The sequence below is a fragment of the Serinus canaria genome, chromosome 1 (assembly GCF_022539315.1).
Source record: "Serinus canaria isolate serCan28SL12 chromosome 1, serCan2020, whole genome shotgun sequence".
Taxonomy (NCBI): domain Eukaryota; kingdom Metazoa; phylum Chordata; class Aves; order Passeriformes; family Fringillidae; genus Serinus; species Serinus canaria.
Window position 1 is genome coordinate 110,198,027 of NC_066313.1, and position 26,267 is coordinate 110,224,293.

The window sequence follows — 26,267 nt, forward strand, 5'->3', positions numbered from 1 at the left end:
GCCAGCTGTTAGGATATTTTAAATTTTTAATTAGTTAATGAATCTATTTATTTATTTATTCATTCTTGTTCAGTGACCTGACTGCTCTGGAATTCCCTTGCTGGCTTCTTTCTCTGCCTCTGGAAGACAAGCTCTTCTGGTGTCCTTTTCCAGCCTTCCTACACTGCATCAAGAAAAAGCTTAGAGACTGGGAAGCCAGTCCTCTAAGCACCTCAAATGTGAATTTTATTTAGGCCTAGCCCTTTTGAAAGCATTTAAGTAACTGAAATTCTCTCAGATGAGCTCTTTCCGTGTTCTGTCATGAGCTCTGACTCCTTTCTTGCTTGGTGTTTGCTGAATTAATTCTCAAATCACAGTGGAAGCTGAAGGTGCAGAATTCACTTTTTGGTTAAATTTAACTCCCAGCTAAGTGCAAGCTGGGTTTTGTCTTGCTTAACTTTCACCGTCTGCCCAGTGAAACAGGGGTTTGAATGACAATGTATCATTGGAGGAATAAAAAATATCTGCTGTGAGCAAAGGTGTGCACTCCTCCAGAAATTCCAGGGTCCTGGTTCTCCAAACCCCTTCAGTTTAAGCAGAGCTCCAGAGCATGGCACACTCTCCAGGCTGATCCACCGAGAGCTGAATCCCAAATAAAAGCAAGGAACAGGTCAGGATGATATCCAGGAGAAGGAGACCAGATAGAGGTGTATTGTTGGGTCACAGAGGTGACCCATGGGCTTGTCTCTGCACACAGCTATTTCTTTTTCCTGATTTATTTATACAAAGATGTTCTCATTCAGAGTAAGCCATTGTTTAGTTTAATCCAGAGTAAATTGAGCAGGAAGAAATCCATGTGGAATAAAGCCTTGAGAACAGGCTTCATGTCCTGTGTCTTTTGCAAGTAATTAAATGTCTCTGTAGACTCTTTTTTAAATGGAGCTTTGCAAAGAACTGCTATTATCCTGGCTTTAAAACACATTGTCCTCTATCTATTGCCCAACCTGCCAGATTAAATGACACACACTGGCAGCCTAGAACAATCCCCCCGAGTCTGATAGTGTAACAAACAAAGACCAGCTTTATTAACCTTCAGACCTGTGATAGGTGGTGTGAAGGTTGTGATGCAGGTCAGGACAGCCTCTTCACCCATCCTGTTACACACCAAAGGGTGCAGGCTCCTTCCAAATGCAGCGTCTCAGGGTGAGACCCTGCACCCATTGGTCTGAGTCACAGCTGGACACGAGCCCAGGTGTGCCCAGGTGGCCAATGGCACCTGGCCTGTGTCAGCAGTAGTGTGTCCAGCAGGACCAGGGCTGAGATTGTCCCTCTGTGCTGGGCACTGCTGAGGCCACACCTCGAATCCTGTGTCCAGTTTTGGGCCCCTGAATAAAGGAAAGATATTGAGGTGTGTCCAAGGAAGAACAAAGGAGATGGTGAAGGATCTAGAGAATGAGACCAGTGGAAGGTGGCTGAGGGAGCTGAGGGTGTTTAGTGTGGAGAAAAGGAAGATCAGGGGGGACCTTCTCACTCTCTACAAATCCCTGACAGGAGGGGGTAGGCAGGGAAGGTCAGGCTCTGCTCCTAGGGAACAAGGCACAGGATGAGAGGCCACAGCCTCAAGCTGCACCAGAGGAGGTTTGGGGTGGAATCACAAAAAATTTCTTCACTGAAAGGGTGGTCAGGCATTGGGACGACTACCCAGGGAGTCCCCATCCCTGGAGGTGTTCAAGAAACTGGATATGGCACTCGGTGCTATGGTTTAGTTGACAAGGTGGAGATTGTCCAGAGGATGGACTTGATGATCTCAGAGGTTTTCTCCAAACAAAACAATTCTGGAGGTCCTGTGGTCCCTGCAATTAGATTCACACAAGGATCCAGGCACTGAAATCTAGCGCTGGGATCATCAAAGCTTCTAATCCCACGGGCAACTAAAACCCAGAGACGTCTGAGTTCTCGGAGCCTAAAAACTGTTGCTTCAGAGCGTGCCAGGACAGACAGACAGACAGCAGCCTGGGGCAGGCTGGCCGGAGTCCCGCACTCCAGGCTGGGATGCACGGTCGAGGGACGGAGGGACAGAGGGACGGAGGGACGGGGACCCGCTGCGGTTCCCTGGGGAGGTGAAGAAGAAAAAGCAGGAATGAGGTGGCTGGCGCTTCCTTCTCCTTTATTTAACAGCTTGTTTGTCACAGCTTTTTGTCACAGCTCAGCAGCGTGCGCGGCGCTCCCCTCCCGCCCCATCGCTCCGGACGCGAGCGTGGCCCCGAGGCAGCCCCAAGCCGGGAACTGCCGGGCTGCTCTGTCCCGGGCCAGCCAGAGGAGCTGTGCAGAACCCACCCACTCGCCCGTCCCAGGAAGTGACGGCAGCCCGGTCCCCCCGGCAGGCACACCTGACTCACCTGGGCGGGCGCACGGGGCGGCAGCGGCGGCGCTGCGCTCCGCGGAGCCGGGCGGTGTCCGGGCACGGCAGCGGCCATGGCGAGGGACGGCGGCTCCCCCTGGACCATGGGGCTGCTGAAAACCTTCGAGGAGAGCGAGTTCAGCAGCTGGGAGAAGATCGGCTCGGGGGGGTTCGGGCAGGTGTATAAGGTGCGGCACCTCCACTGGAAGACGTGGCTCGCCATCAAGTGTTCGCCCAGCCTCCATGTGGATGAGAAGTAAGGGGGGACAAAGGGAACGGGGGACATTTTGGGGGGACAAGGGATTCTTCCCACAGAGGCACTCCGAGCCCTCAGTCACCCCTCGGATGCCCAGCAGGGGATCAGCGGGGCGACCGAGCGCTCCCGGTGTGCAGCCCTGCCCGTCTCACAACCAACAGCAGCAGCAGCAGGTACCATGGAATACCCCAAATGTCCTGCGTGTTCCCTGGGAACCATGCAATACCCCGAATGTCCCGCCTGTCCCTCGGAGCCATGCGGAAAGCATTCCTGTCCTGCCCAGGATCTGCGTGTGCCGGCTTGCACGGGCCCGCTGCGGCCCCAGCAGGCACCGACCGCGCCGGGATGGGATGGGAAGGGAAGGGCAGGAGGATTGGGAATGTGTCTGGGGTGCAGGAGTTGGCTGGAGCCAGGCCTGGCTGCCAGGTGCAGGAGTTGTGGCTGAAGTGGTCGGGGGTGTTGGGGTGCGGGCGCTGGAGCCGCGGGTTTGGTGTCTTTAGGGAGCGGGCGCTGAAAGGAGCCGGGCTGGGAAATGTGTCCGGCTCCAGGGCAGGGGCAGCGCTCGTCCGTGTGTCTGTCTGCTCGGGTGAGACCTTGTAGCTGTGTTGTACTGCAGGTGAAGGTGCCCCACGGCGGGACTCCCTGCCCTCTGTAACTCGGTGTGGTCCTCGGTGAGGACGATGGGCTGTGCTGTTCTCACGCTGTGTGTGTGTGATCGCAGAGTCACAGATGGGTTTGGGCTGGGGAATTCCTTACAGCTCATCCCCTTCCAGCCCCCTGCCATGACCAGGGACACCTTCCACTATCCCAGGTTGCTCCAAACCCCGTCCAGCCTGGCCTTGAACACCTCCAGGGATGGGAGCTAAGGAGTGCTGGTCTCCTCTCCCAGGAGAGAAAGGCTGTCAGGTGCATCTTTAGAAACATCCCTGTGTTGTAGGGACAGTGGTGGCTTCAGCCTCTGAGCACAGGGAGGTGAATGTGCACAAGTCGTGTTCCTGGAGCTTTCCCAGTTCCACTTCATCTCTGGGATCTCCACCAGCTCACAGGCTGATTCTGCTTTTGTTCAGTTCAGTTTTTGAGACGTGGGTTGGCTCAGTCACAAAAGGTTTCCTGTTGGTGCCTTTCCTGCAGAAAGAGGGAGATCAGCTAGCCCAAGACTGAAAACGTTTGTACACCCATCTTCTGCAGGATTTCTGGGGTAGTTGAGCATCTTTTCCAGTATGTGGATTGCTGACTTTGCAGTAGGCATGGCTTGTAGAATGCAGTAAATGAAATGAAATGTCCTTTGGAGAAGGAGAGTTTACTGTATGCATAGGGTAGCTGTGCTGTCTGTGAATAAAATGGAAAAGACCTTGAAGTTGCAGAGTGTATTTTGTATTGTGCTAATCTGCAAGCCCCCTACTATTAAAATCTCAAAGGAGACTTCAGGTTTGATGCTTATTGATCAAAATGGTACCGTGGCTGATTAATTTTGAAGTTAAGATTAAAACATGTCTGAAAAATAAGCTAGAACTTTTCATTTGCAGTGTACATCTAGAAATTTACTCCAAAAGTTAATTTCCACTCTGAGACAAAGGATGCTGTCATCTATTTTAATGTGTTTAGTAATTAATTTTAATGTTTATTTATTAGTTTAATATTTAATAGTTAGTTTTGAGATTTGCTATCAGATCTCTATTAATATATACCACGTGCAGTAGAGAGCCACCTGTCCCTCCGTGGCTGTGAGGTGTGCAAATACTGGAAGACCATACAGACATGCAGCTCAGTAAGCAAAAAATGCCTTGAGAATTTGGGAACTTTGAGGCCATAGAGGTCCTGCAGCTTCTGATTGATTTTAATAAACCACTCCTTGAAACACTGATTTATTTTACTGCAGAATCTGTGCTTCAGATGCTTGAGGAGAGCATTGATAAGAAATTGGAGTGTCCCTGGCTCTTTGAAAGAGCTGCCCCTGCTAAGTAAATGTAAACTGATTTTTTTTAATTGCTCATTTGATTCTTGGGCTGTTCTATCAAACCCCTTTCAGGAGATGGTTATGCTGAGACTTTTTTACCCAAAACTTTTCTAATAAACTTGTGCTATTCAGATGGTGGGGTGGGGGGCACAGACAGAATCAAACACAGCCTCTTTAGCTGGCAGGTTGCAACAAGCCTGTGTAATTAGATTGTTAATCCAGGAGATTAACTTGACTAGCTGTTTCTTGGAACCCTGTGAAGAGTTAGAAGAATTGCCAGTGGTATCAGAAACATTAACTGAAAAGCACAGAGGCTTTTTCAGATGTATTTATTTGGTACCACATTAAAACGCTGTTGGTAATGGCTTGGTGGTGGTGGTAATACCCTGTGTAGTCTCTCTTGGTGTGTTTCTGCAGACAGTGAGAGATTTGGAGTCATTCCCTCGGCAATTATCACATCATAGAGCTGAGTGGCCTCAAGCAGAAAAAAAACTGAATGTAGAGCCAGAAGTGTTCTTTACCTTAAAGCCCAAGCCCTCTCAGACAATCCAGCCAAATTCCATTCCTAACACCTTATTTGCTCCCACTTTCCTCTCCTTTCTCTCCCGGGACTCAGGATGCTCTCAGTATGGGGAGGTTCAAGGTAAATCTGAACAAAAGATGTTTGTGACCCAGAAGGGTGGAGGAGCCTCTCCCCCGGGACTTGCAGTGGAGATCTCTTCTCTTTACCCTTGTGGTCTGGAGGAAAACAGTGGCAAGCTCGGAGAGAGAGAATCCTCTGTTGATTTCTTCTGCTGAACATAAACCTGCTGACTCTAAGGTGTAACATTTCCTGGAGAGGGATCTTTACTGGAGGTGTTGGCCATGGGGGTGACTACAGGCTGTGGACATGATAAAAAATTCTTGATTGGGGAAAAAAACCCAAATAACAAGCAAAGCCCTACATATTTCTCCTTCTGCACATCCTGGATTTGGGAATGGAGCAGGACTTTGAAGTTGAGGAGGTTTTAGAAGTGGCTCTCTGTTAGTGGATGCTGCATTTATTCAGGGGGTGAAGGTGAATGAATGTCTCTTCTGTGTAGGGAGAACCTAAGAGTCACCTTGGACTTCTTAAAGAGCAGGGTAGAGCCTGGTTGTCCTGTAATCCTCTGGTACCAGAACTGCACGGATCTGTTAGCAGGGCTGACATCTGTTAACCTGAAAAAATGGATTTTCCTCCTTTTTCCCACCCTCTCCTCCCAACATACTCTGCCCTGACCACGCAGGGGTTTTTGTCTTCTCATATTCACATTCTTCTCTGCAAGTCAGCAGTGTGGAAGTTGTTAAATATGTGCCCTGCAGAGCAGAGGCCACTGTGTGCTCTTCAAGCCTCTGCCATGATGCAGTTGAGAGGAGTTCCTGAGGACTTGCAGGGGTGTGTAATTTGGTGGACCCCCATCTGCACCACCAGCAGTTGTGAAGAGGGAGCTGAAATTCCTGACTGAAGAGCAGAGCTGGATCTGCCCTGGCTTGGGAGAAGGCTGGCTGCTCTGTGTCTGGAGGTGGCTCACACAAATGGCCCCAGCTGCAATTTTTTTAGCATCTCTGGAGCAATTTTTGAGTTTCTCTGGAGCAACTTTTAACTGCTCTGTCTCAGACTGCATTAGGGAAATGTGGTGGTAGTGGTGGGGGAATATAAAACTGCAAGGACTGCCTGGTGAGTCTAAGGTTGTAGTTTTACAGCAGTGTTATCTCTAGGGCACAAAGATTGGATCCATGCAAATGCAGGTACAGCTGTAATTCCTGCTGTTCTTGTGGCAGGGTTTGTGGGACAAGGGCTGGGCCCTGGGGACTGGGGCAGTGGGCAAGAGCCAGGCCCTTGTGTCTCCAGGAGAATCCAAGGAATGCAGCCCTGTCTGTCTGATGTGGAGTGGAAGCAGACAGCTCTTTGGAGGTCTCCCATTCATGTAATATTTCTAGTTGCTTTGAAAATGAGTGATCTGTACTGACTTCTCTGACAGAGATGCTCTTTTGGCACTGGACCCAGTGCTCGAGCTCTTGAAGTGTGGGCCCCTGTCTTCTGGTACTATTTACAGGAGAAAGTGTGTGCAGCCCATCATTTACATGACCTCAGCTGTCTGGGGTGCAAGTTTTTCTTTTGTCTTTTTTTTTCTTTTTTCTTTTCTTTTTCCCTTTTCCTTTTCCCCCCTTTTTTCCTTTTCCCCCCTTTTTTCCTTTTCCCCCCTTTTTTCCTTTTCCCCCCTTTTTTCCTTTTCCCCCCTTTTTTCCTTTTCCCCCCTTTTTTTCCTTCCCCCCCCTTTTTTTCCTTTCCCCCCCTTTTTTTCCTTTCCCCCCTTTTTTCCTTTCCCCCCCTTTTTTCCTTTCCCCCCCTTTTTTCCTTTCCCCCCCTTTTTTTCCTTTCCCCCCCTTTTTTTCCTTTTCCCCCCCTTTTTTTTTCCCTTTTCCCCCCCTTTTTTCCTTTCCCCCCCCCTTTTTTTTCCTTTTCCCCCTTTTTTTCCTTTCCCCCTTTTTTTCCTTTCCCCCCTTTTTTTCCTTTCCCCCCTTTTTTTCCTTTTCCCCCTTTTTTCCTTTTCCCCTTTATCCATTTTTCTTTTTCCATTTTTCTTTTCCCCCCTTATTTTCCCTCCTCTTCTTTTTCCCCCTGTTCTTTCTGTTCCCCCCTTCTTTTCCCCCTTTCCCCCCCTCTCTCCTCCCCTTCTCCCTCCTCTTTTCCCTTTTTTCTTTTTCCTTTTTTACGATTAAGCTAGGCTACCCCACTGGAGGGAGAGCGGAGCCGAGGCTCCTAGAGAAGATAATCCCAACTCTTGAACCGCGTGGGTACGAAATAAAAGCCAGGCTTAGACCTACAGCTCTGGACTGAGAAACCCCAGCAGGAGCTTTGCTTTTCCTTCCCTTTGGATAGCTCGGGATCACTCCTGAGCGCGGAATACCTGAGCAGTGCCGCCCCCACCCCCGCCGCATCCTTTGATCCGCGGGATGCGCTCCCGGGGGCAGCGCCTCTGCCAGCGCTCCCGCCTTGGGGCCACGGGGCCCCGGGACCGCCTCTCTCCGTGCCCAGCGCCGGTGGCATCTTGAGGGGAAAGGGAAGGGAAGGGAGAGACCTTTGATCTCTGCCTGCTGGAGGAGATCTTGCTCTAACCAGCTGTTTGTGTTGGTAGCGTTAATGCAAGCGCGCTGCTAATGACTGCTTTGGCTCACTTCGCTTCTTTTGTCTTTCCTTTTCTGCTTTCAGAAGGTGACAGGGGTCCTTTGGAAAGCTGTGCCAGGCCTCTGGCTGGTGGGGTTTTGAATGCTCTGGGTATGGCTAAGTGCTAAGGGCGGTAATTGTTGCATGGGGGCTTTAAACAGGCAAATTAGATAGAGGGCACTCGCCTGTTATTCTCTTAATTCACTCCATGAACTGGGTCTGGCCCAAGCAGAAATGAAGCTTTTTAAAAAAAAAAAAAATTAATGAAACAGAAAATTCTTCTTTCCTTTTCTGCTTTCAGAAGGTGACAGGGGTCCTTTTGAAAGCTGTGCCAGGCCTCTGGCTGGTTCGGTTTTGAACGCTCTGGGTATGGGAAAGTGCTAAGGGTGGTAATTGCTGCATGGGGGCTTTATTTAAACAGGCAAATTACATAGAGGACTCTTGCCTGTTATTCTCTTAATTCACTCAATGAACTGGGTCTGGTCCAAGCAGAAATGGAGCTTTTTAAAAAAAACCCATTATTTTAATGAAACAGAAAATTCAGGTTTTGTAGAAAACGCCCCATTTCCAGCAGCCAATCTGTGCTTTTGGCCATGCTCTCCGAGGCTGTTGCTAGCCTGAGAACCTGAGTCTAGTGGCTCTTGTCAGACCTTGGCTGTTGTTGGGCTCTTGCTTTGCCTGGGAGGGCTCAGACAGGTATTTTACATCCCTGACTCCAGCTCAGGTGAATTATGCTGGCTATGCGTGTGGCTTGGGGGCAAGGAGTTGGTTGTGTTATTCATGGGCGCTCCCTTCCAGCGTGCCAAAGAGCAAACTGGGTACTTGTCTGCAAAGGCAATTATTTCACAAGAAAGTTGCTGTAGGGAGCAGCAGGAGCCAACGTGGTTAATGGAAAAGATTTCTCTTATCTCTTTTTGTTTCTCTCTCTGTAACGTGGTTAATGGAAAAGATTTCCCTTATCTTTTTTGTTTCTCTCTCTGCTGTGTACGTCCCTCTTTAAGCCATTTTCCAGCCTGATCTTGCCTCTGAAATGGATTTGCTGCTCCTGGCTGGGCCCTGGTGGGAAATGTTACCTGCAGCAGGTGAGCAGCAGGCAGCAGACCACATTTCCAGCCTTGGGGAGTGTCCTGCTGAGGGAGCCTCCCAAAATCTGAGGGTCCCTCACAGGCTGTGCTTCAGCTTCTCCCAAGTCATCCAGGCATTGGGGGACACATGAGAAGAAAAGTCTCATCTGTGTGCAGGCTGGACTCGGTGTTTTCTCTTTTTAAAAGTGCACAATGCTGCTAGCTGGCCTTGGTTTTGAAATTTTAAAACCAGAAAAGTTTTGATTGAGCTGAGGTTCTGCCATGAGGCTCCCACAGTGGTAACTGGCATCACTTGTTGGTGGCACAGAGCACCAGCCTTGTCCTTTTACTTCAGGTACTGTTGTCCATTAGATAGTTTGCACATCTTTGGGTGCATTGCAGGAGCTGTTGTGTAATAAGAGAGGGTCTGCTCAGGAAATACTACCTGTCTGACCTCCCTGTGCCCTCTTTTGTGAATCTGTGGCAGCAACAGTGATGTGTCAGTGCCCAAAGCTGCTCTGGGCAGGGTTCATAATCACTAATAATGCAGTTTTTACAGCTTGAAGGGTCTTTAAAACCATCAGGTGTGGCCCCTCTTTGTGGGCACAGCCAGCTTGGGGACAGGACCCTTGTTTCCTCTTTCCAGCTTGAGGCCCTGTTGTGAGTGAGGTGCAGAAGAAAAGCACAGCAATTAAGGGTCCTGACCTGGGAGGCTGCAGCTTGGGCTGAGTAACACTTACCCCTGTGCAGGGTCAGGCTGAAGTGACCTGTAAACAACTCGGGGTGCTCATTACAGCTGCCAGGCCCAGGCCTGTTACATCACTGAAAATGGTGAGCTGGGAGATTTGGGCACCTGCTGGAGCTGAGTGAGTGCAGTTTTGGACTTGTCACATCTGTATTTTGGGGAGGCTTTCGTTGTGCCCCCCTGGTTACAGCCAGCAGTTTGCTCCCCTCAATGGTGGGTCCAAGGATTCTTCTCTCAAGGTTTGGGTCTGTGAGGACTCAGGATGCACCAGCAGGGCTGCTGAAGAGATGCTGTCTGGCTTCTCTTCTGATTAACACAGCCTTGTGACTCACCAAAAGTTAATTACTTCAGCCCAAGAAGTTCCAGCAGTGGTAAAGTTGGGCTCTAAGTGTATCATCCTCCTCCTGAGCAGCACAACCATCAAAGCAGGGAGATGGGCTTTGCACTCAGGATATTCACACTGTAGAAGTGTAAGGCTCACCTGTGCTCCTGCAGCTGGGAGCTGCCTGCTGTCATAGTTGTGACAAAGACAGTACAAAGCAACAAACTCCATTTTCAGAAGGCTTCAAACTGGTTTTTATTTTTATTCTCTTAATTCACTCAATGATCTGGATCTGGTCCAAGCAGAAATGGAGCTTTTTTTAGAACATTATTTTAATGAAACAGAAAATTCTGTTTTTTTAGAAAATGCCCCATTAATAAATAATTTTTATTCTAGCATGCATGCTTCTTATACATTCTTACAAAACTCATAAGTTTACATTTTACTCATTGGTCATGAGAGACAAAGTGCTTACTGGAATAGGCAGTTGCAGGTTTCTCTTATTTATCCATCTTTCTTTCTTGGTTTCTATGTCAGTGACCTTGGTAGAAAATTCTTTTGGGAGTAAACATGGATCCTCTTATCAAACTTCTCTCTGGCTCACAGAAGTCGCTGTAAAACCTCTTCCACAGCCTTTATTGAAAGCATAAAACCCCAAATCAGTAAATCTGGAAATACACCTGGTGTTCAGGCTGGTGAGATGCAGCGTGGGTCAGCCAGGGGATGATGGTGAAAGGTGGTGTTGGGTTTTATTAGAAATGTTTTGTGCTGTTTGGCCTGAGGAGAAGCAGCTGCTCCATCCTTCACCTCCCACTCTCTTCCACCCAGGGAGCGCATGGAGTTACTGGAAGAAGCCAGGAAGATGGAAATGGCAAAGTTTCGCTACATCCTCCCTGTTTATGGCATCTGCAGAGAGCCAGTGGGCCTGGTCATGGAATACATGGAAACAGGGTCCCTGGAGAAGCTCCTGGCCTCTGAGCCCCTGCCCTGGGAACTGCGCTTCCGCATCATCCACGAGACAGCGGTGGGCATGAACTTCCTGCACTGCATGTCCCCCCCCCTGCTCCACCTGGACCTCAAGCCTGCAAACATCCTGCTGGATGCCCACTACCACGTCAAGGTATGCACTGGATGCTCTGTGCCAGGGTATCCAAGCTTTGGATGTTCCCCTGTGGCTCCTGCCAGATGCAAAAAGCCTGAGAGAAACGAGGAGCATTCCTTTGGAATTAGAGAAAAGCCCACTGAGCCAACCCCTCTGATTCCCACGTTAAAATCCACCCAAATAAATAAATGCACCTGGTTTATGCACCATTTTAGTACTTAAACAGAGGTGTGGTTATGGAACTTGTGAGAAACCCCCTGAAATGTTAGAAGGATGCAGATCAGGAACTGCATCTCTTAACTGCATTCAGGAGCTCTGGTTCTGAGACCTAATGGGTCCTGCTACAAGTTTCTTTGAGAACAGGGGGAGAAAAGCAGTGTGAACCTCTAAATCATCTTTGCCACTTCCGCAGTTGCCATGATTGCCTTGTTCTGGGTCTTTGCAGCACTAAATGCACAGATCTCATTTACAGCTGGAGCCTGGGGAAGCCTTCCCAGAGGCAGCTCTTTTCCATTTGCTCAGGGCATGTACAGCGAGGAAGGATCTCTGTCCTGACTGTTCATGCATACCAGAGGTCTCTGAAAGGAATTTCTTTTGTGGCTGTAACAGCATGAAATTATTTTCGTTACCCATTTCCAGAGTAAACAGGCAAACTTGTTAGCCTTCTCTGCTGGAGATTCTGTGGTCAGCTGGACCAAGGAGGTTGTGCTTGCTTTCTCAACTTTCTTTTTCAGAGAGCACAGAGACTGAAATACAATTTTTTCCCTGGTTTTTTTTTTTTGTGTTCAGTTTTTTCTTTAGCAGTGCAATAATCCATCTCCTGGCCCTCTCACTAATCAAGTGCCTTTGGTCTTGCCTATGTCATTCTAAAAATGAAGTTTTCATTAAATAAAGACAGATTTCCTGATGTCATGGTAGGGCTGGAGCCATAAGAGGTGTGTGCCACTAATGAAATCACACTTGTGATGGTCTCAGCTCTTTTACTAGGCCTCTTACTCATTTATTTCTTAGAAGGATTTTATTTCTGAGGTAGGAGGCATCTGCAGGTGGTCATGCTATTATGATCAGAACATCAGGATTTCAACTGCTGAAATCCTGTTCTCACACAGTAGTGCTGAGAGACCTTTGCTAAGTATTTATTTACTTAAAAGTTCATGCTTGCTTGCATAACTTCTTAAATTCCTGATTCTTGACTCATCCATGAGCCCAGATAGCAAGGCTGTGTTTTTCTCACTGTTCCAGGAGGTTGAAGTGCCTGATGTTCTGCCTGCTGCACAGCCTGTATCTGGGTAGTGATGTAACACGAGGGGAGCAAAGTGCAAAACGTACAAAAATAGAAAAGTCTCTGGTGAGGTCACTGCTGACATCCCTGATGTGCTTCTGTAGGAAACACATCAAGGTCTTCACATCCTTTCCATGGAGTCCAGAAAGGAATGGTCCAATCCAAACCTTTTCCAGCCAGCAGTCTTTTACATCCACAGGCGTCTTGGAAAGCCCTCCAAGAAGCAAAGCAGGCACAGGAACCCACATGCAAAATGAGAGATGAAGATATTCTGTGAGGCTCCTTCCCTTTAAAAATGTGGCCCCGAACCTTCTTTTTGTGTGACGTGAAATTTACAATTAAATTTCAGACCCTGCAGCTTGATTTAATGTGCATTTTCTTGCTGGAAGGCTAATGGGAGCTGCTGATTGAAGTGTTTTTAAATGCCAGCATTAATTTAGTATGTGACCTGTCCCTAATGGAGTCCTAAGGTGAGCGAAGAGATGTTGCAGACTGCAAAAGAAGAGTTTGGAGGTAGGCAGGACTTTTACAAACTGTTTGCCCTTGAGCCAGGAAGCAGTCAGTCTTCCAGTGGAGAGCACTGGAAATGCTGCTGTGCCATCCTGCAGTTAAATGCAAACACACCCTGCTCCTTTTACGAGTGCTGTGCTGGCTGTAAAGCCCTGAGTGAGGCTGGTGACTCAGGCAGTGCTGCTGTGCAGAACTTATCATCAGCTGGGTGCCTCCATATCATAAAGCCTGGCCTTTACATAAGCCTGTGCTAAATTGGGAGGATAATTGGGAGGATGGCATTAGCCTGGGCAGGGATATAGATAGACAGATATTAACTTTACCAAAGGCACATGGGGGCATTCCCTGGTGATTTTAAATGTTTGTGTGCAAAGTGTACAGCGCAAGGTAAAGGTTGGCTGTGTTTTGGAAGGTGGATGCATCCATCCTCCCTTGGGAGTTGGTGCAGGAACCTCCCTTCCCTGCCCATGTCCTGCTCCATCTTGTTTGCCTTAAACACTGTGCTTTCCTTGGCAGGATTATTCCATACCCAGGCAGGCTTTGTCTTCCTTCATGTCAACCTTTTTCTCCTATTTCTCTAAGATCCTCCCTTTCTCCAGTCTTCCTCTTACTCAATCTTCCAATATTTACACGCTGTCTGACATCTATTTCCTTGCTCAGCCACATCTTTTGAGCTCGTTCTTCAGCTCTCCAGCCCTCCACACACATTCTGGACGTGTCCCCTGAGCTGCTGTGGTGTGGCAATCTCTGGCACGGGGGAAGCAATGCCACATTCCAGCACTGCCCTCGTGGGCTGGGAGTTTGCTCCTTCCCTGCTGCCATGTGATCTCTCTGCAGGGCCCTTGGTAGGAGAATAAACACCCCACCACGTGCAGAAATCTCATGCCCAGCTTGTTGCCAGCCACCATGCCCTCGTGATCTCTGTTGCTGCTTCACAGCTCTCCTGTTTTCCAAAATCTTGTGGTCAAGAGTGTTACTTTTTTGTTTAAAATTAAGCCAACCTGCAGCTTAATACTTTTGGGGAAAACCATTATTTTTAAGCTCTTGTTTCTCTCACTATCCAGGCTGGGTTTTTTGTAGCTCCTCATCTTGTCATATATATATATATATATATAATATATATATATATATATATATTTGCACACAGACATACATGTATATATGTGTGGGTTCCTGTACACACAGAGACAAGCCTGACCAGCTGTTTTTCATCTCTTACATTTTGGTTTTAAGGAACTTGAAGCAGAATGAGCTGCCCTCAGCTGTGCACTGTTTTAAGCTCTCTGTAGTTGTTTTTCTCCCCTCCCCAGTCCTCCACTTTAAACCTGTGTGCAGTTTGCTGCTGTGTTGTACCGTGCTGATGGTCTTGCCTCTGTGGTCTTCACTTTTATTTGCTTCAGCTGCAGAATTTCTGAGAATGAAGTTAGAAGCAGCCTAGTCTGATGGCAAATTTCATTATGAGAAAGCTTCTTCATGTAGGTTGTTAACTGTAGGTCCAAGCAATACCCAGAGGCCAGGCTGGTGAAGAGCAGTTGTCTCTTTTATTAGACTGCCTGAAGTAGGTAGCACAGCCACTTTTTTATCAGCTGCAATTGCTCTCCTATTATTGTAGATTGAGAGAGCCTTTGTTTTGTGTGTCCCTTCTGCTTGTTTCCTACCCTTCCTGATCAAGGTTTCCATGCAGAGCTGTTGTTGCATGGCTCTTTAATCCCAACCAACAGAGCTGGTTTGCACCTTGATCAATTCTCTGATTGATCTGATTGTGGTGGCACAGGGGAGGGAACAAAGCCATCCCTGTTACAGTAATGCAGATTCAGGATGGATTAAAATGGGTGTTTGGCTTTGGGATCTGCTGCTTCTGAAAAGAGCATTTCAAATGTCCCACCTGAAACTGGTCTGGAGGAGTTAAAAGTTTCAGGGCAGGTTGGAAAAGGATGGAAATATGGCCTGTTTCAGAAAAGTTTATTTTAGAGGCTAACTAAGTGCATTCATTAAAAAACCCCTATTCCTAAAGACATATGTTTGAAGTGCACGTTGTGTTGGTATTTGGAGTTCATTTTTAGTCATAATTTTTAGTAGTCCAAATCTGTGACCTGTGCAAATTTCTTAAAAATTTCAGGTATTTTTTAAGAACAAAATTGTGACAGCCTTTTTCCCCTACCCTCAGAAAAAAACAAAGGAAACCTCCCCTGCCACCAGACACCCTAATACCCCACAGACAAATGTGGGGGCATTCTCAATATCCAAGTGGCAGAGACTTTGTTTAGAGACAAATACTGCATGTTCCAGCTGAGATTAAAAATTAATCCAGTGGATTTGATGCAGAAAACCTTATGGTGAGCTCTGTCCCTGAGTCCATTGCATTGGGTTCTTGAGTTTTGCTTGCAGAAAAATGACATAAAGCATCAGGAGCTAGGTGCACAGTACAGGACATCAGGAGGTGAGAGCAGAGGTCAGGGCAGCCTGTCAGGAGACCTCAGTAAAAGAAAAGGCACTTTCCAAGCAGTCATTTTGTTCCTGGGAACTAGATCCCTGCAGTGCTTGGGAATAGCTGACTCTAGTAGCTGTTGTGGTTTTGTGAGTGTATCTTCTAGTTTAAAAAAAAATAGAATTACAAAATAGAAAAAAATGACAAAAAGCATCTAAAACTTTGCAAGTGAGCGTTTTTGTACGAACTAGGATGGAAAGATCCACGAATGGCAGAAGCAGAGAAAGTCTTGCATGTGTTAAGTTAAAAAACAAACTCAACTAAAAATAAAAACAAATAAATAGAAATCTTCAGATCTCAGAACCCTTCAGTCAAGCGAGCGTTGCTGGAAGTGGGCAGGAGAGCACGTGCAGCTCCTGTCCCTGCTTGGTGCTCACGTGCTGGCTCTCATGCAGCCCTTGAAGGAGCAGAGCTGCCTGAACATGAACATCCCAGAGCCTGCCTGGGCTCTGGCCAAGGCTCCTTCCCCTTCTCCCGGCTCCCTCTGTGGGTTTTGTGTGCAGCACTCTGTCGCCTCCGTGTCTCCCCTGCTGCTACCACGTGTGCTTCTGAAGGGACCCACCTGAAATCACTGATGTTGATCTCTCAGGTTTAGCTTTTATGTTTTTCAGGTTCTGTGCTGCTTTAGTGTGTGTGTCTGGGTTTATATTATGGGATGGAGAGCTCTGTGCACAGAGCAGGGAGACAAAACAATTCCTGCTCCAGCTGGGCACCAAGGACAAATGAGCCAAATCTCAGCCCAGGAGCACAAACCCCATGGGCTGGAGAGAGAAAAACAAGCAGGGTGGGAGTGCCTGGGCTAAAGCTGGGCTGGGACAATGAACTGCAAGGTGGGAATGGAGCAGAGCTGATCCCAGGGAGAGACCCCGTGCCCGGCCGGGCATTTTGGGGCCATTTTGGGTCATCTTGGGTGCAGCCCTGGCTGGGCTCTGGTGCTGCCCAAGGTGGGTCCATGGAGGAGATCCTTGGAATAAATCCCTGCTTTATTCTTTAGCTCTGTCCAGCCCCTGTTCTAGGTCAGCCTGCACAAGGCATCAGCGTGAGGAGCAAGATTGTGGATTCCCTCAGAATTTAGGGGAAGGGCAGAGCTTGGGGTGGGCTGCAGGGACCAGCAAGGATGTGGAGGAAGGAGTGGGGAAGGGTGCTCCACTTTCACTGCCTCCCCCAGCAAGGCAGTTGCAGAACGAGGTGCCTGGCAAGCAATTTAAAGGCAAAGTAAATGGCTGTATCTTCCACCCACTGCACAATTCCCACTGGTGTTTAAAGAGCCTGCATGACTAAATACACCGTGCAGCGTGGAAAATTCGCCCTAGAGGAACTAATAAAAGCCACAAAAAGCTGTCTGCAGAATGTTGCTGTTTTGTTGCAGCCTGCAAGATAACAATTCCTCAATTTCCAGTGCTCTCTCCTGCAGGATTTGGTATGAATGAAGCCCTGCCGTACAGGTGATTTTTTTATTAATTGATGTGACACCCAGTTTTTCACATTAGGTAGGGACAGTTCCACAAGATGAAGTTCTTGCTAGCCCAGGGAGGGTGTATGCTATGTACCTTAGCTGTTTCTTAGTTTGTAGGGTGACTTTTTCTGTCTGGAGTGCTCAGCTCTGCCTTAGCCCCCAGCCTTAGATTCACACACCGTAGCTGGTGGCTCCAAACACAGGAGTGTCACCCTGCTGTCTGCATTTCATCTTTATTTCTTAACTCAGGCAGTAGGAAACACGCCATTGTTTAGACAAAGAGGGAGGTGTGTGGCTTTAATTAGGCCTGGATTTCTTGAGGTGTGCACCAGCCTCTGCCTGGCGTTAATCAAAGGAGAGCAGCGCTTCGCCACGTCGGATCCGTTCAGACTTGCAGGGTTCAGTTCATTTATGAACCTGACACCACAGCCTGCTGTGATGCTGGCCTTGGGCTTTTGTTCTCCTGTGGAGCACCAAGTGCCCCAGACTCATGCAGCATTTCCTGTGGTGGTCAGTTTGACTCTTCCCAGGGTGACCTGGCCTGTGGACAAGGCTTTTCCTGCTGCTTTCCTGGGCTCCAGTGCTTGGCTTGCTGAGGAGTCCAGCAATCCCTCCCTTGAGAGTGTAGCTCCACAAGAATGAGAAACTATTCCTCCAGATAACTTTGCTTTTTCCCTTTTCCTCCCCTTTTTTTTTTTTTTTTTTTTTTTTTTTCCCCTGTGTGTGGGTTTTTTTGTTCTCAAGTCATTCCCACATTACCCTACAGATTAAAGAGGGGCAACAGGTTGGACATACCTGTGTTTTAGGGTGCAGGACTTCTCCAGCTCCTCAGAATGCCTCTGCTGAGCTCTTTGTCCATGGGAGAAGTTCTTGCTGAAGCTGTGTGGGTTGCTTTGTTTGTTTTATGGCAAAGGGAGATTCCTTGCATGGCTGTGTAATGTGCCTGTCCTCCAGGAGGCTGAAGCTGGCAGCAGTTTTCTCCCTTTCCAGTAATGGGCACATGTTACAACTAGTTTTGTGGTATCTTTAGAGAGAAACTTCTCAAAGTGTACAGTCGGAGCCTATTTAAAAAGAAAAAAAAAAAAAGCTTTTTTTAATTATGCTTATTGTTTTGAGGGAAAACTTTCTCAAAGGAGAAGCTGTGAAGATCAAAAGGGGAATGAGTCATTGAAAAACCTGAGTATTTATTAGATAAAAGGAATGTATAAGTTAGGGGGAGGGGAAATCTTATCTGACATGTAGACAAAAATCAGTGGGCTCAGTGGTCCAAAAAGACTTGACTTTTCTTGACATTACCACTTGGCATAATAGACATTTTTGTCCAGTGGGAAATAAGTAAGACAAAGGAAATTCCTGCCCTATCTGTTTGCTCGATGACTGGTATGCCTTTGAGAGCAAATGAATGCATATTTGCCTGACACTTCAAATTAAAGAGGAGGTGTGTCCTTTTTATAAACTTGCTGTCACTTGTTGTGCTCATTTCAGCTGTGCTCCCTGCGTCACTGCACCAACTTGCTGTATCTCCTGGCTGCCAAAAAGAGTTGCCAGTGTGGCTTTTTGGTGTGTGTGTGTGTTTCCATTTGGGTTTTTGTAGCACTTGGTGGCTCTGCTCTTGGGCTTGGTCCTCATTGGCATGGTCAGTGTAACAGGGATACCTGAAAGAGTGATTCTCCAGAGTTCATTGGGGAGCCAGGGCGTTTAAACACCTCATGCAGTGTGAGGCTGTGCAGGGAAAGGGGGTGGCAGGGCCAATAATTACATTAAAGTAGTTTGCAGTAGCTGAATTCGACTGGTTTAAATTACAATAAATTGTCTTGACTGTTTGTTGTGTTTGCTGTGTAATGGGCTGGCATGCTGCTGCTTGCAAAAACTGCTTGCCTTTATTTTTTTTTCTTCTTTTAGCTTAACCATAAAGAAGAACCTACCATAGCATTATGCTTCCAGAGATGTTTTACTGGCTTAATATTTCTGAACAGCCTTTCACTGTATTTTTTGGGTGATCCTGTTGCATCTGTTGTTCTTTGCAGAAAATATTTTGTGAACACCTTGAAAGTCTGATGGAACCATCCACCATCCACTTTTCTCACCTTCTTCTTCCTTTTTTTTTCCCCCCAGATTTCTGATTTTGGGCTTGCAAAGTGCAATGGCTTGTCCCATTCCCATGACATCAGCATGGATGGCTTGTGTGGCACGATTGCCTATCTCCCTCCAGAGCGCATCAAGGAGAAAAACAGGTGTTTTGACACCAAACATGATGTGTACAGGTCAGTGAACTATGAAAACACCTCAATGCTATTTTGGTAACCCTGTAAAATGAGCCCTTGTTTACTTTTTTTAAAGCATGAAATCCCTAAATTCAGTTGGAGCCTCATCTTGAAATGTGTCACATTTGCTTTGGGTTTTGCAAAGTCCTTGTAGGGTAGAGGCCTTCTAAAAACTGCAGGTGATCCTGGGTCTTGAAATTATGTGTTGGCAGTGGGAGGCACTCTGTCCCCTTTAATTTCCCTTCTGAAGGTACATCCTGACCTACATTTTGAGTCTGTGATAAAATTCTGAGTTATCTCAGTGGATTTCATCACTAGGTCCTTGGCTCTTCTTTCATGGCAAGATTATTAGGAAAAGGAAATCACAGCTTTAGATTAAAAAGATATCTCTTAGTCTAAATTAAATTGATTTAGTTGAAGTCATCTTGCAGGGCAGAAGTAATAAATTAAACCCACTGTAATGCTTTCTCTGATTTTGTCAGGGTGGATGTGGAGTGGTTGTAAATGCTACCAAGGACTTGGCAGCCTCCAGCAAGTCCCTGTGTTTGCTGCCTCAGGTTCCTCCCTGCCAATGCTAGACTTTGAAATCATGGTTCTTGGCTTCATTCCTCTGTGTGTGTGTTCATCAGCTGAATTAGGTGCAAAAATGGAGGGATAAAGAAAATAAATTACACTTCCGTGAGGTTTTTTGGTTAAAAAATTTTCTAGAATTTTTTTTTTACCTTTTCAAATTTTTTGACAGCTTTTCCATCGTGGTTTGGGGAGTTCTTACACAGAAGAAGCCTTTTGCAGGTAAGTTATGTGCTTTCTTGGATTTTTTTTCCTTTTTCCCGTTGATAAGCCTACTTCTTGCCCTACCAGCCCTAGATTTTTGTGCATGACCTCTAAATTCTGACATGCTTGTGTGGTAGAGACTTTTAAACTCTCAAATTCTGATCACAAGCTGAAGTCCTCCTTTGTCCTGTGTCATGAAAACAGAACCTGTATTGCTGCAGGGGCCCTTGTCTGCACATTTCTGCTTCTGCTGGAGTTTGCTGCACAGCTTCAGATCAGTGTGTGGCAAAGCCACCTTGGCAGGCAGCTCTGCTGTTGTTCAGGAGCAGCTCCTCTGTAGAGAGGTTCTGTAGTTTATTTGTAGATTGTGGGTACAGATTTGTTTCTTAAAAAAAAAAAAAAAAAAAAAAAGAAAAGAAAAGCTGTCTGTGAGAATAAGCCTTGCTCCACCCTGCAGTAAATGCACCTCAAGAGGCAGCTGTTTATTCTTTATGACTTTCCTGTGTCTGTGGCTGGCCTATGTATAGCAAGCATGTCCTAACAAGTTCCAGTCTACTATTAGTTTTTCTCCCAGTGAGGGATTCCGTTTAGCCCAGTGATTGATTTACAGTCAGGAGCTGCATTGCTGCACCTCTTGATTTGTGTTCTTCCTTCACCTTTATGGATAGTTCAGGTACCTGGTCTAAGTAAAACCTGAGCTTCTTTTTTCTTAAAGCAGATATGGAAATCCAAAGAGAAGTAGCAAAGAACTGTTGAGGTTTTTTTTTTTCCTTTTGTTCTTTGTCTTTAATGGGTGAAAAAAGAGCACAGTCACTTGCTGAAAATTGTTTTTTTTTTTTAAATGATACATGAGAATCAGGTGTTACTGCATTAAAAAATATCTTGTTGGAGAAGGCAACCAACAATTTTTTCCCCTATTGATAAGAAATTTAGAAAAAAAAAGTGTGAAAACAAATTTTCAGCCTAATGCACTCTTAATTCTCTTGGAAAAAAGAGAAGTGATTCCTTTTGCTGGGACGTCTAAATCTCTGTGCTTTTGCTTTGCAGAGGAAAACAACATTTTACATATTATGGTAAAAGTAGTTAAAGGGCACCGCCCAGAGCTCCCTGCTGTTTCCAAATCCAGGCCTCATTCATGTAATAACTTGATCAAACTGATGCAAAAATGTTGGCAAGATGATCCTGGTGAACGGCCAACATTTCAAGGTAAGATTTCCTCTTAACTTGGCTGCCCATTTATTCTGCTGTGAGTCACATTATTGCTCAGGACTCTGCTAATCCTTGGGGTAAACGCTGAGAAGCTCTGTGACAGAGTAAATAGAGCACATTGTGTGGTGGAGACAATGATACAGGCCACTTACTCATCTGTGGAGGAAGGGATTATCTGAGGACATGTCTGACCATGATGGTGTTATGTAAACACGCCAGGAATAAGCCTTGTACTGAGCCAGTGGGTCCATTTAGCCAGAAATGATGTTTATTTCTGATAGTGAGTGTCAGGACACAAGCCAAGCTGGAGCTGGTGTGGTTTGCAGTGTACCAAAGCCTTGAAGGAGCTGGCTCTTGACATTTGTACTGTTGTGTGGTGAGAACCTGAATTGTTTTCTTGTATTGAAACAGTTTGTGCAGTCACTTCTCTGCCAGTAAAAGGTCTGAACTTGTCCAAAGCACCTGTTATGAATTCAAGTGTGCAGAGGGTTGGAGCTTCAGAAGAATGGGAGAGACTTGCCTCTTCCCTCTCCTCCTGCTCATACAAGGAATGAGGACTGAAGGCATGAGGGATTCCATCTTTAAAAAAAAACTTATCTAAATCTGCCAGCAGTGCAGTGGCTCCCATTTCACAGTCCTGCAGTGTGGCCCCTGTGTTTTCAGTCTGGTGTGACTGAAAATGAATTGTTTGGGCAGCCCTGTGCACCCTTGGCTTGGCTGCACACTTGTGCCCACTGAGGAAGTGCTGGATGGAATGGTCAGCACTGGAGTCCTTCTCCCTCAGCATCTCAGAGGTTTTAAGTTCAATTGATAGAGGAAGGCAGCAGGGTATCTCAGAAACTCCCCTTTTGAAAAAACCAAGCACCTTCTCCTAAAACCTTCTCTAATTTTCTTTAAAGAAATCACTTCAGAAACAGAGGCCCTTTGTGAAAAACCAGAAGATGACACAAAAGAGATGATAACTCAGGACCTGGACACCAAGAATGCCCCAGAGCAGCAGCCTGAGGTATTTTCTCTTTCACTTCTTGTTCAAACTTGCAGGTTTTTGGGAGGAACAGGCTCCTTTATGAGCTGGAAGGTTCCATGCAGCCTTCTTTTTGCTGCTTTTGAGCACCACCTTGCCTGATAGAAGTGGGTCTTGGTGAAGGACTGGGATGCACAAATGACAGCAGGGGCGTGGATCAGCTCAGGAAAACCTCAGGGCAGAACCAAATACAAGAGCATCTTATTCTGTGGAGGGAGAGCAGGACAGTTAGGAAATAAAGGCTGGAACTGTGTGGTTGTGACTGATCTTAAAAACTATCATAGACAGAAGAGCCACGAGGCTTTAGTGGCTCTGTGAGTACTGATGGAAACTGCCCTCCGGCTTCTGAAAAAAAATCAGTGACTTTATTCATAGATTTCATTTAATACAAGCAGTGTTTAAATGCTACCTGCAAACTAACACATTTATGTTTCTTCTGTAGGGCCTTGTGCTCAGTTTTGTTTGCTGACCTTTTTAAAATGCTTGTGTGCTTCTCTTGAAGGGGATTTGTGCACTATCCCAGAAGAAACAGGAGCCTGCTCTACCATCAGTTAAGGATTACAGTCTCTCAGAGTTGTTGTCCCAGTTGGATTCAGGGATTTCACAGACTATGGAAGGCCCTGAGGATCTCAGCCGCAGCTCTTCAGAGTCCAAACTTGCCTCCAGTGACAAGAGGCTTTCAGGAGTTTCATCTGTAGATTCAGCTTTTTCATCCAGAGGATCCCTTTCCCTTTCCTTTGAACGGGAGAGTTCAGGTAATGGTCAAGTTTTCCTTTGTAGTTGTTTGGATTGGGGCATGGGAGTCAGTGGGTTGGAGAGGAGAATAACATTCTGGAAATTACTGTTAGCCTTGCTTTCTCTTGCTGTCAGCACTACAAATTTGTTTACTGGAGGTAGTTATTTGAAAGGAAAAAAATAAAAACAAGAAAAAAAATTATGTGGTTCCCAAACATGATCTAATGAGAAATAATAAATCTCATTTAGTTTTGTAAAGGAGTAAACTCCCATTAAAGCAATTACAGAATCAGTCATGTAGAGGTTGGTTGGAAGGGAGGTCACTACTAGTCCAGCGTCCCGCTGGACATGGGATTAAAGCCACTGCCCAGTCAGGTCAGCTGACTTTGTGGCTTTTTCAGTTATACTAAGCCTAAACCTCAGGACGTTAGTTTTTGAGAGGACTCAAGTCACCTTCTCAGCAGCCCCTGGGACCATTGTGATAAAGACCCCCCTCACTTTTCATTCCAGAGCTGCAAACCCCAGACATCTGTTTTCCAGTTAGGTAAACAATGGTTAGTGCAGGGAGATCAACCACAACATCCTTTGGTCTTCATGCCACAACAAAGAGAGTTAGTGGGGGCCCAAATCTGACCTGAAAATGTGCTGGGACTCCTGTGGGGCAAAGGGGGTGAATGGCTGTGCAGGCAGCTCATTGCTGAAACCATGGGCAGGTAAGGTTTGGGTTTGGTGGGTGTCAGAATTGTGATGCTCTCTTTTCCACAGAATCTTAGAACAGTTTGGGTTGGAATGGACTTTTAGTGGGAAGGGACATCTTCAAATAGATCAAGCTGAATGTGTTCAGGGACATGGCATCCACCACCTCTGGGCAACCTGTTCCAGTGTTTCACCACCTTCATGGTAAAAATGTTCTTCCTTGTATCCATTTAGATATTGGTACCACAGACATACAGAAGAGGAAGCTAACGGAGGCGATTTTATCTGGAGATACCAGCAAGCTGATGAAGATCCTCCAGCCTCAAGATGTTGATATTGTTTTAGATGGGAACTCCAGCCTTCTGCACTTGGCTGTTGAGGCAGGTCAAGAAGAATGTGTCAAATGGCTCCTGCTGTACAACGCTAACCCTAACCTCACCAACAAGAAAGGGTCCACCCCTCTTCACATAGCCATCGAGAAGAAATTTAAAAGCATCGTGGAGCTGATTATGGCCAGGAAAATCAACGTCAATGCCAAAGATGAGGACCAGTGGACCGCTCTTCACTTCGCTGCCCAGAACGGGGATGATTTCAGCACCAAAATGCTGCTTGATAAGAACGCGTCCTTAAACGAGGTGGATTTTGAGGGCAGAGCCCCCATCCACATAGCCTGCCAGTACGGCCAGGAGAACATCGTGCGCATCCTGCTGAGGAGAGGCGTCAACGTCAACATCAAGGGCAAGGACGACTGGGTGCCCCTTCACTACGCCGCCTGGCAGGGCCACCTGCCCATCGTGAAGCTGCTGGCCAAGCAGCGCGGCGCCGACGTCAACGTGCAGACCGTGGACGGGAGGACCTCGCTGCACCTGGCCGCCCAGCGGGGTCACTACCGCGTGGCCCGCCTCCTCATCGACCTGGAGTCGGACGTCAACGTCCGCAACGGGCTCCTGCAGACCGCTCTGCACATCGCCGCCGAAACCGGCCACACCAGCACCTCCAGGCTGCTCCTCAAACACGGCGCAGACATGGAGGCCGCCACGGCAGAAGGATACACGGCCCTGCACTTGGCGTCGCGCAGCGGCCACTTGGCCACAACAAAGCTGCTGATGGATGAAAGGGCCAGCGTTCTAGCCAGAGGGCCTTTAAACAGGACAGCGCTGCACCTCGCTGCGGAGAACGGGCACTCTGAAGTAGTGGAAGAACTTGTCAGTGCGGAGAACATCGACCTTTCTGACAGCGAGGGGTTCACGGCTCTTCACCTGGCCGCGCGAGGGGGGCACGCCAAAGCGGTGGAGGTTCTCCTGAAGCACGGGGCCCACACTGACATGCCGAGACCCAAGTGTCAGACCCTGCTCCCTCCTGCTCAGCACAGCAGGAATAGCTCACTTACGGTGTTGTTAAGTGACACTTAAGCAAAAGGTGCCCAGTGGTGCTTTTTTACCTGGTGTGAGGAGGCTGCTGGAGCTCAGAGCCTTCTCCAGCTGCGCAGGGATGCGCACACCAGCGGTGGCAGCTGATGGACTGGGGTGTTTGAGTGGGACTGAGGCCAGGTGCTGGAGTCTGCCGTGGTCTGTGTCACTCATTCCATGCCTGCCCACCCTGCCTGGATCCGGACATTCCCCTCCCCAAGGACATTGTGAGAGAAGGATGCAACTTGTGTGCTTTCCCTGCTTTTTTTTTTTTGTTGTTGTTGTTCTTATGTGCCAAACTAATTTAAGAACTAACATTATGCTTTTTTTTTTATTTTCATCAAAGCAAAAAGAAAAAAAAAGATGGCATAGATTTGTGGTTCATTATTTTCATCAAAGCAAAAAGAAAAAAAATAGATGGCATAGATTTGTGGTTCATTGATATTTTGGGCTGAAAGCCTCCAGTGTAGAATAAGCACAACAGCAGTCTGCTGGAAATTAATGCAGGAGTTGAGGAAAGGGCTGTTTAAGGTACAGTTCATCATGTTTCTGCTACGTTTTTTAATGGAGACTTTGATTACAGATTTCCACGTACTCAACGTTTATGAGGCAGACTTAATAACAAGGCAGGAGAAAAAAAAAATTAAGCAGAAGTAAAAGCTTAACACTGCTGTCTTCATGTACAGTACTCCCTTGTAAGTATCTTGAGATCAGTAAATTGGATTAGGTGCTTAGTGGTTTGTCTTAAATGAGCAAGTCATGAGCTGAAATTTGTATTGGACTGGAACTGGATGGTCTGTTCTGTCACCGTTGTACCAATTTGTAAAACACTGTTTGGAGGGGCTGATGACTCGAACTGATATACTGTGTATATAGGATTTCTACCTGTTGTATGCTTTTTTTCTACAGAAGAAAATAGATTGCTTAGAGTGGGTATGTTTTAATACACCTTTTAATTTCATTCTTTTTGAAGTATAAATGTGGCCTGTTATTAATAAAAAAATTGTGTTCCTCAACTTGTCTGTATTTTGGAGTCAATAAAGCACCTGAAAACCCATTGACCAACAACAGAAGAGGAACACAACTATCGTGTATTCAGTGATCACAGAATGGGTTAGAGGGACCTTAAAGACCCCCTGATCTGAGCAGGGACACCTTCCACTAGATCAGGCTGCTCAGAGCTCCATCCAGCCTTGTCGTGAATGGTATTGAAGCCCTAACTCTTGACATGTAAGGCTGCCCTCAGTTTTACATTCCCTACTTGAGGAGCTTGCAGAAGTGGGAAGTTTTTGTTCTTTACAGAACAAAATTGTAGATAAAGCCTCACATAACCTAATGTTTATGCATGTAACACATTGATGTACATCTGGGATGGTTTCCTCTTACGCTGTAGCTTTAGTGGGGAAT

General features: G+C 46.8%; 1 protein-coding gene across 1 annotated transcript; it reads left to right on the forward strand.

Annotated features, from left to right (window-relative positions):
- Positions 1-2,397: 2,397 nt before the first annotated feature.
- Positions 2,398-25,876, forward strand: RIPK4 (receptor interacting serine/threonine kinase 4). The gene is made up of 8 exons (XM_009089568.4): positions 2,398-2,636; positions 10,740-11,031; positions 18,865-19,013; positions 19,756-19,805; positions 20,835-20,993; positions 21,896-22,002; positions 22,523-22,775; positions 23,686-25,876. Exons 1-8 carry the CDS (start codon positions 2,455-2,457, stop codon positions 24,861-24,863), a joined length of 2,370 nt encoding a protein of 789 aa, XP_009087816.1. The 5' UTR covers positions 2,398-2,454; the 3' UTR covers positions 24,864-25,876.
- The last annotated feature ends 391 nt before the right edge of the window (positions 25,877-26,267 follow it).

Coding starts and splice junctions, on each gene's coding strand:
- RIPK4 (XM_009089568.4), top strand. CDS start 2,455: ATGGCGAGGGACGGCGGCTCCCCCTGGACCATGGGGCTGCTGAAAACC. Junction 2,637..10,739: donor AGCCTCCATGTGGATGAGAA/GTAAGGGGGGAC, acceptor TCTTCCACCCAG/GGAGCGCATGGAGTTACTGG. Junction 22,003..22,522: donor CCCCAGAGCAGCAGCCTGAG/GTATTTTCTCTT, acceptor CTTCTCTTGAAG/GGGATTTGTGCACTATCCCA.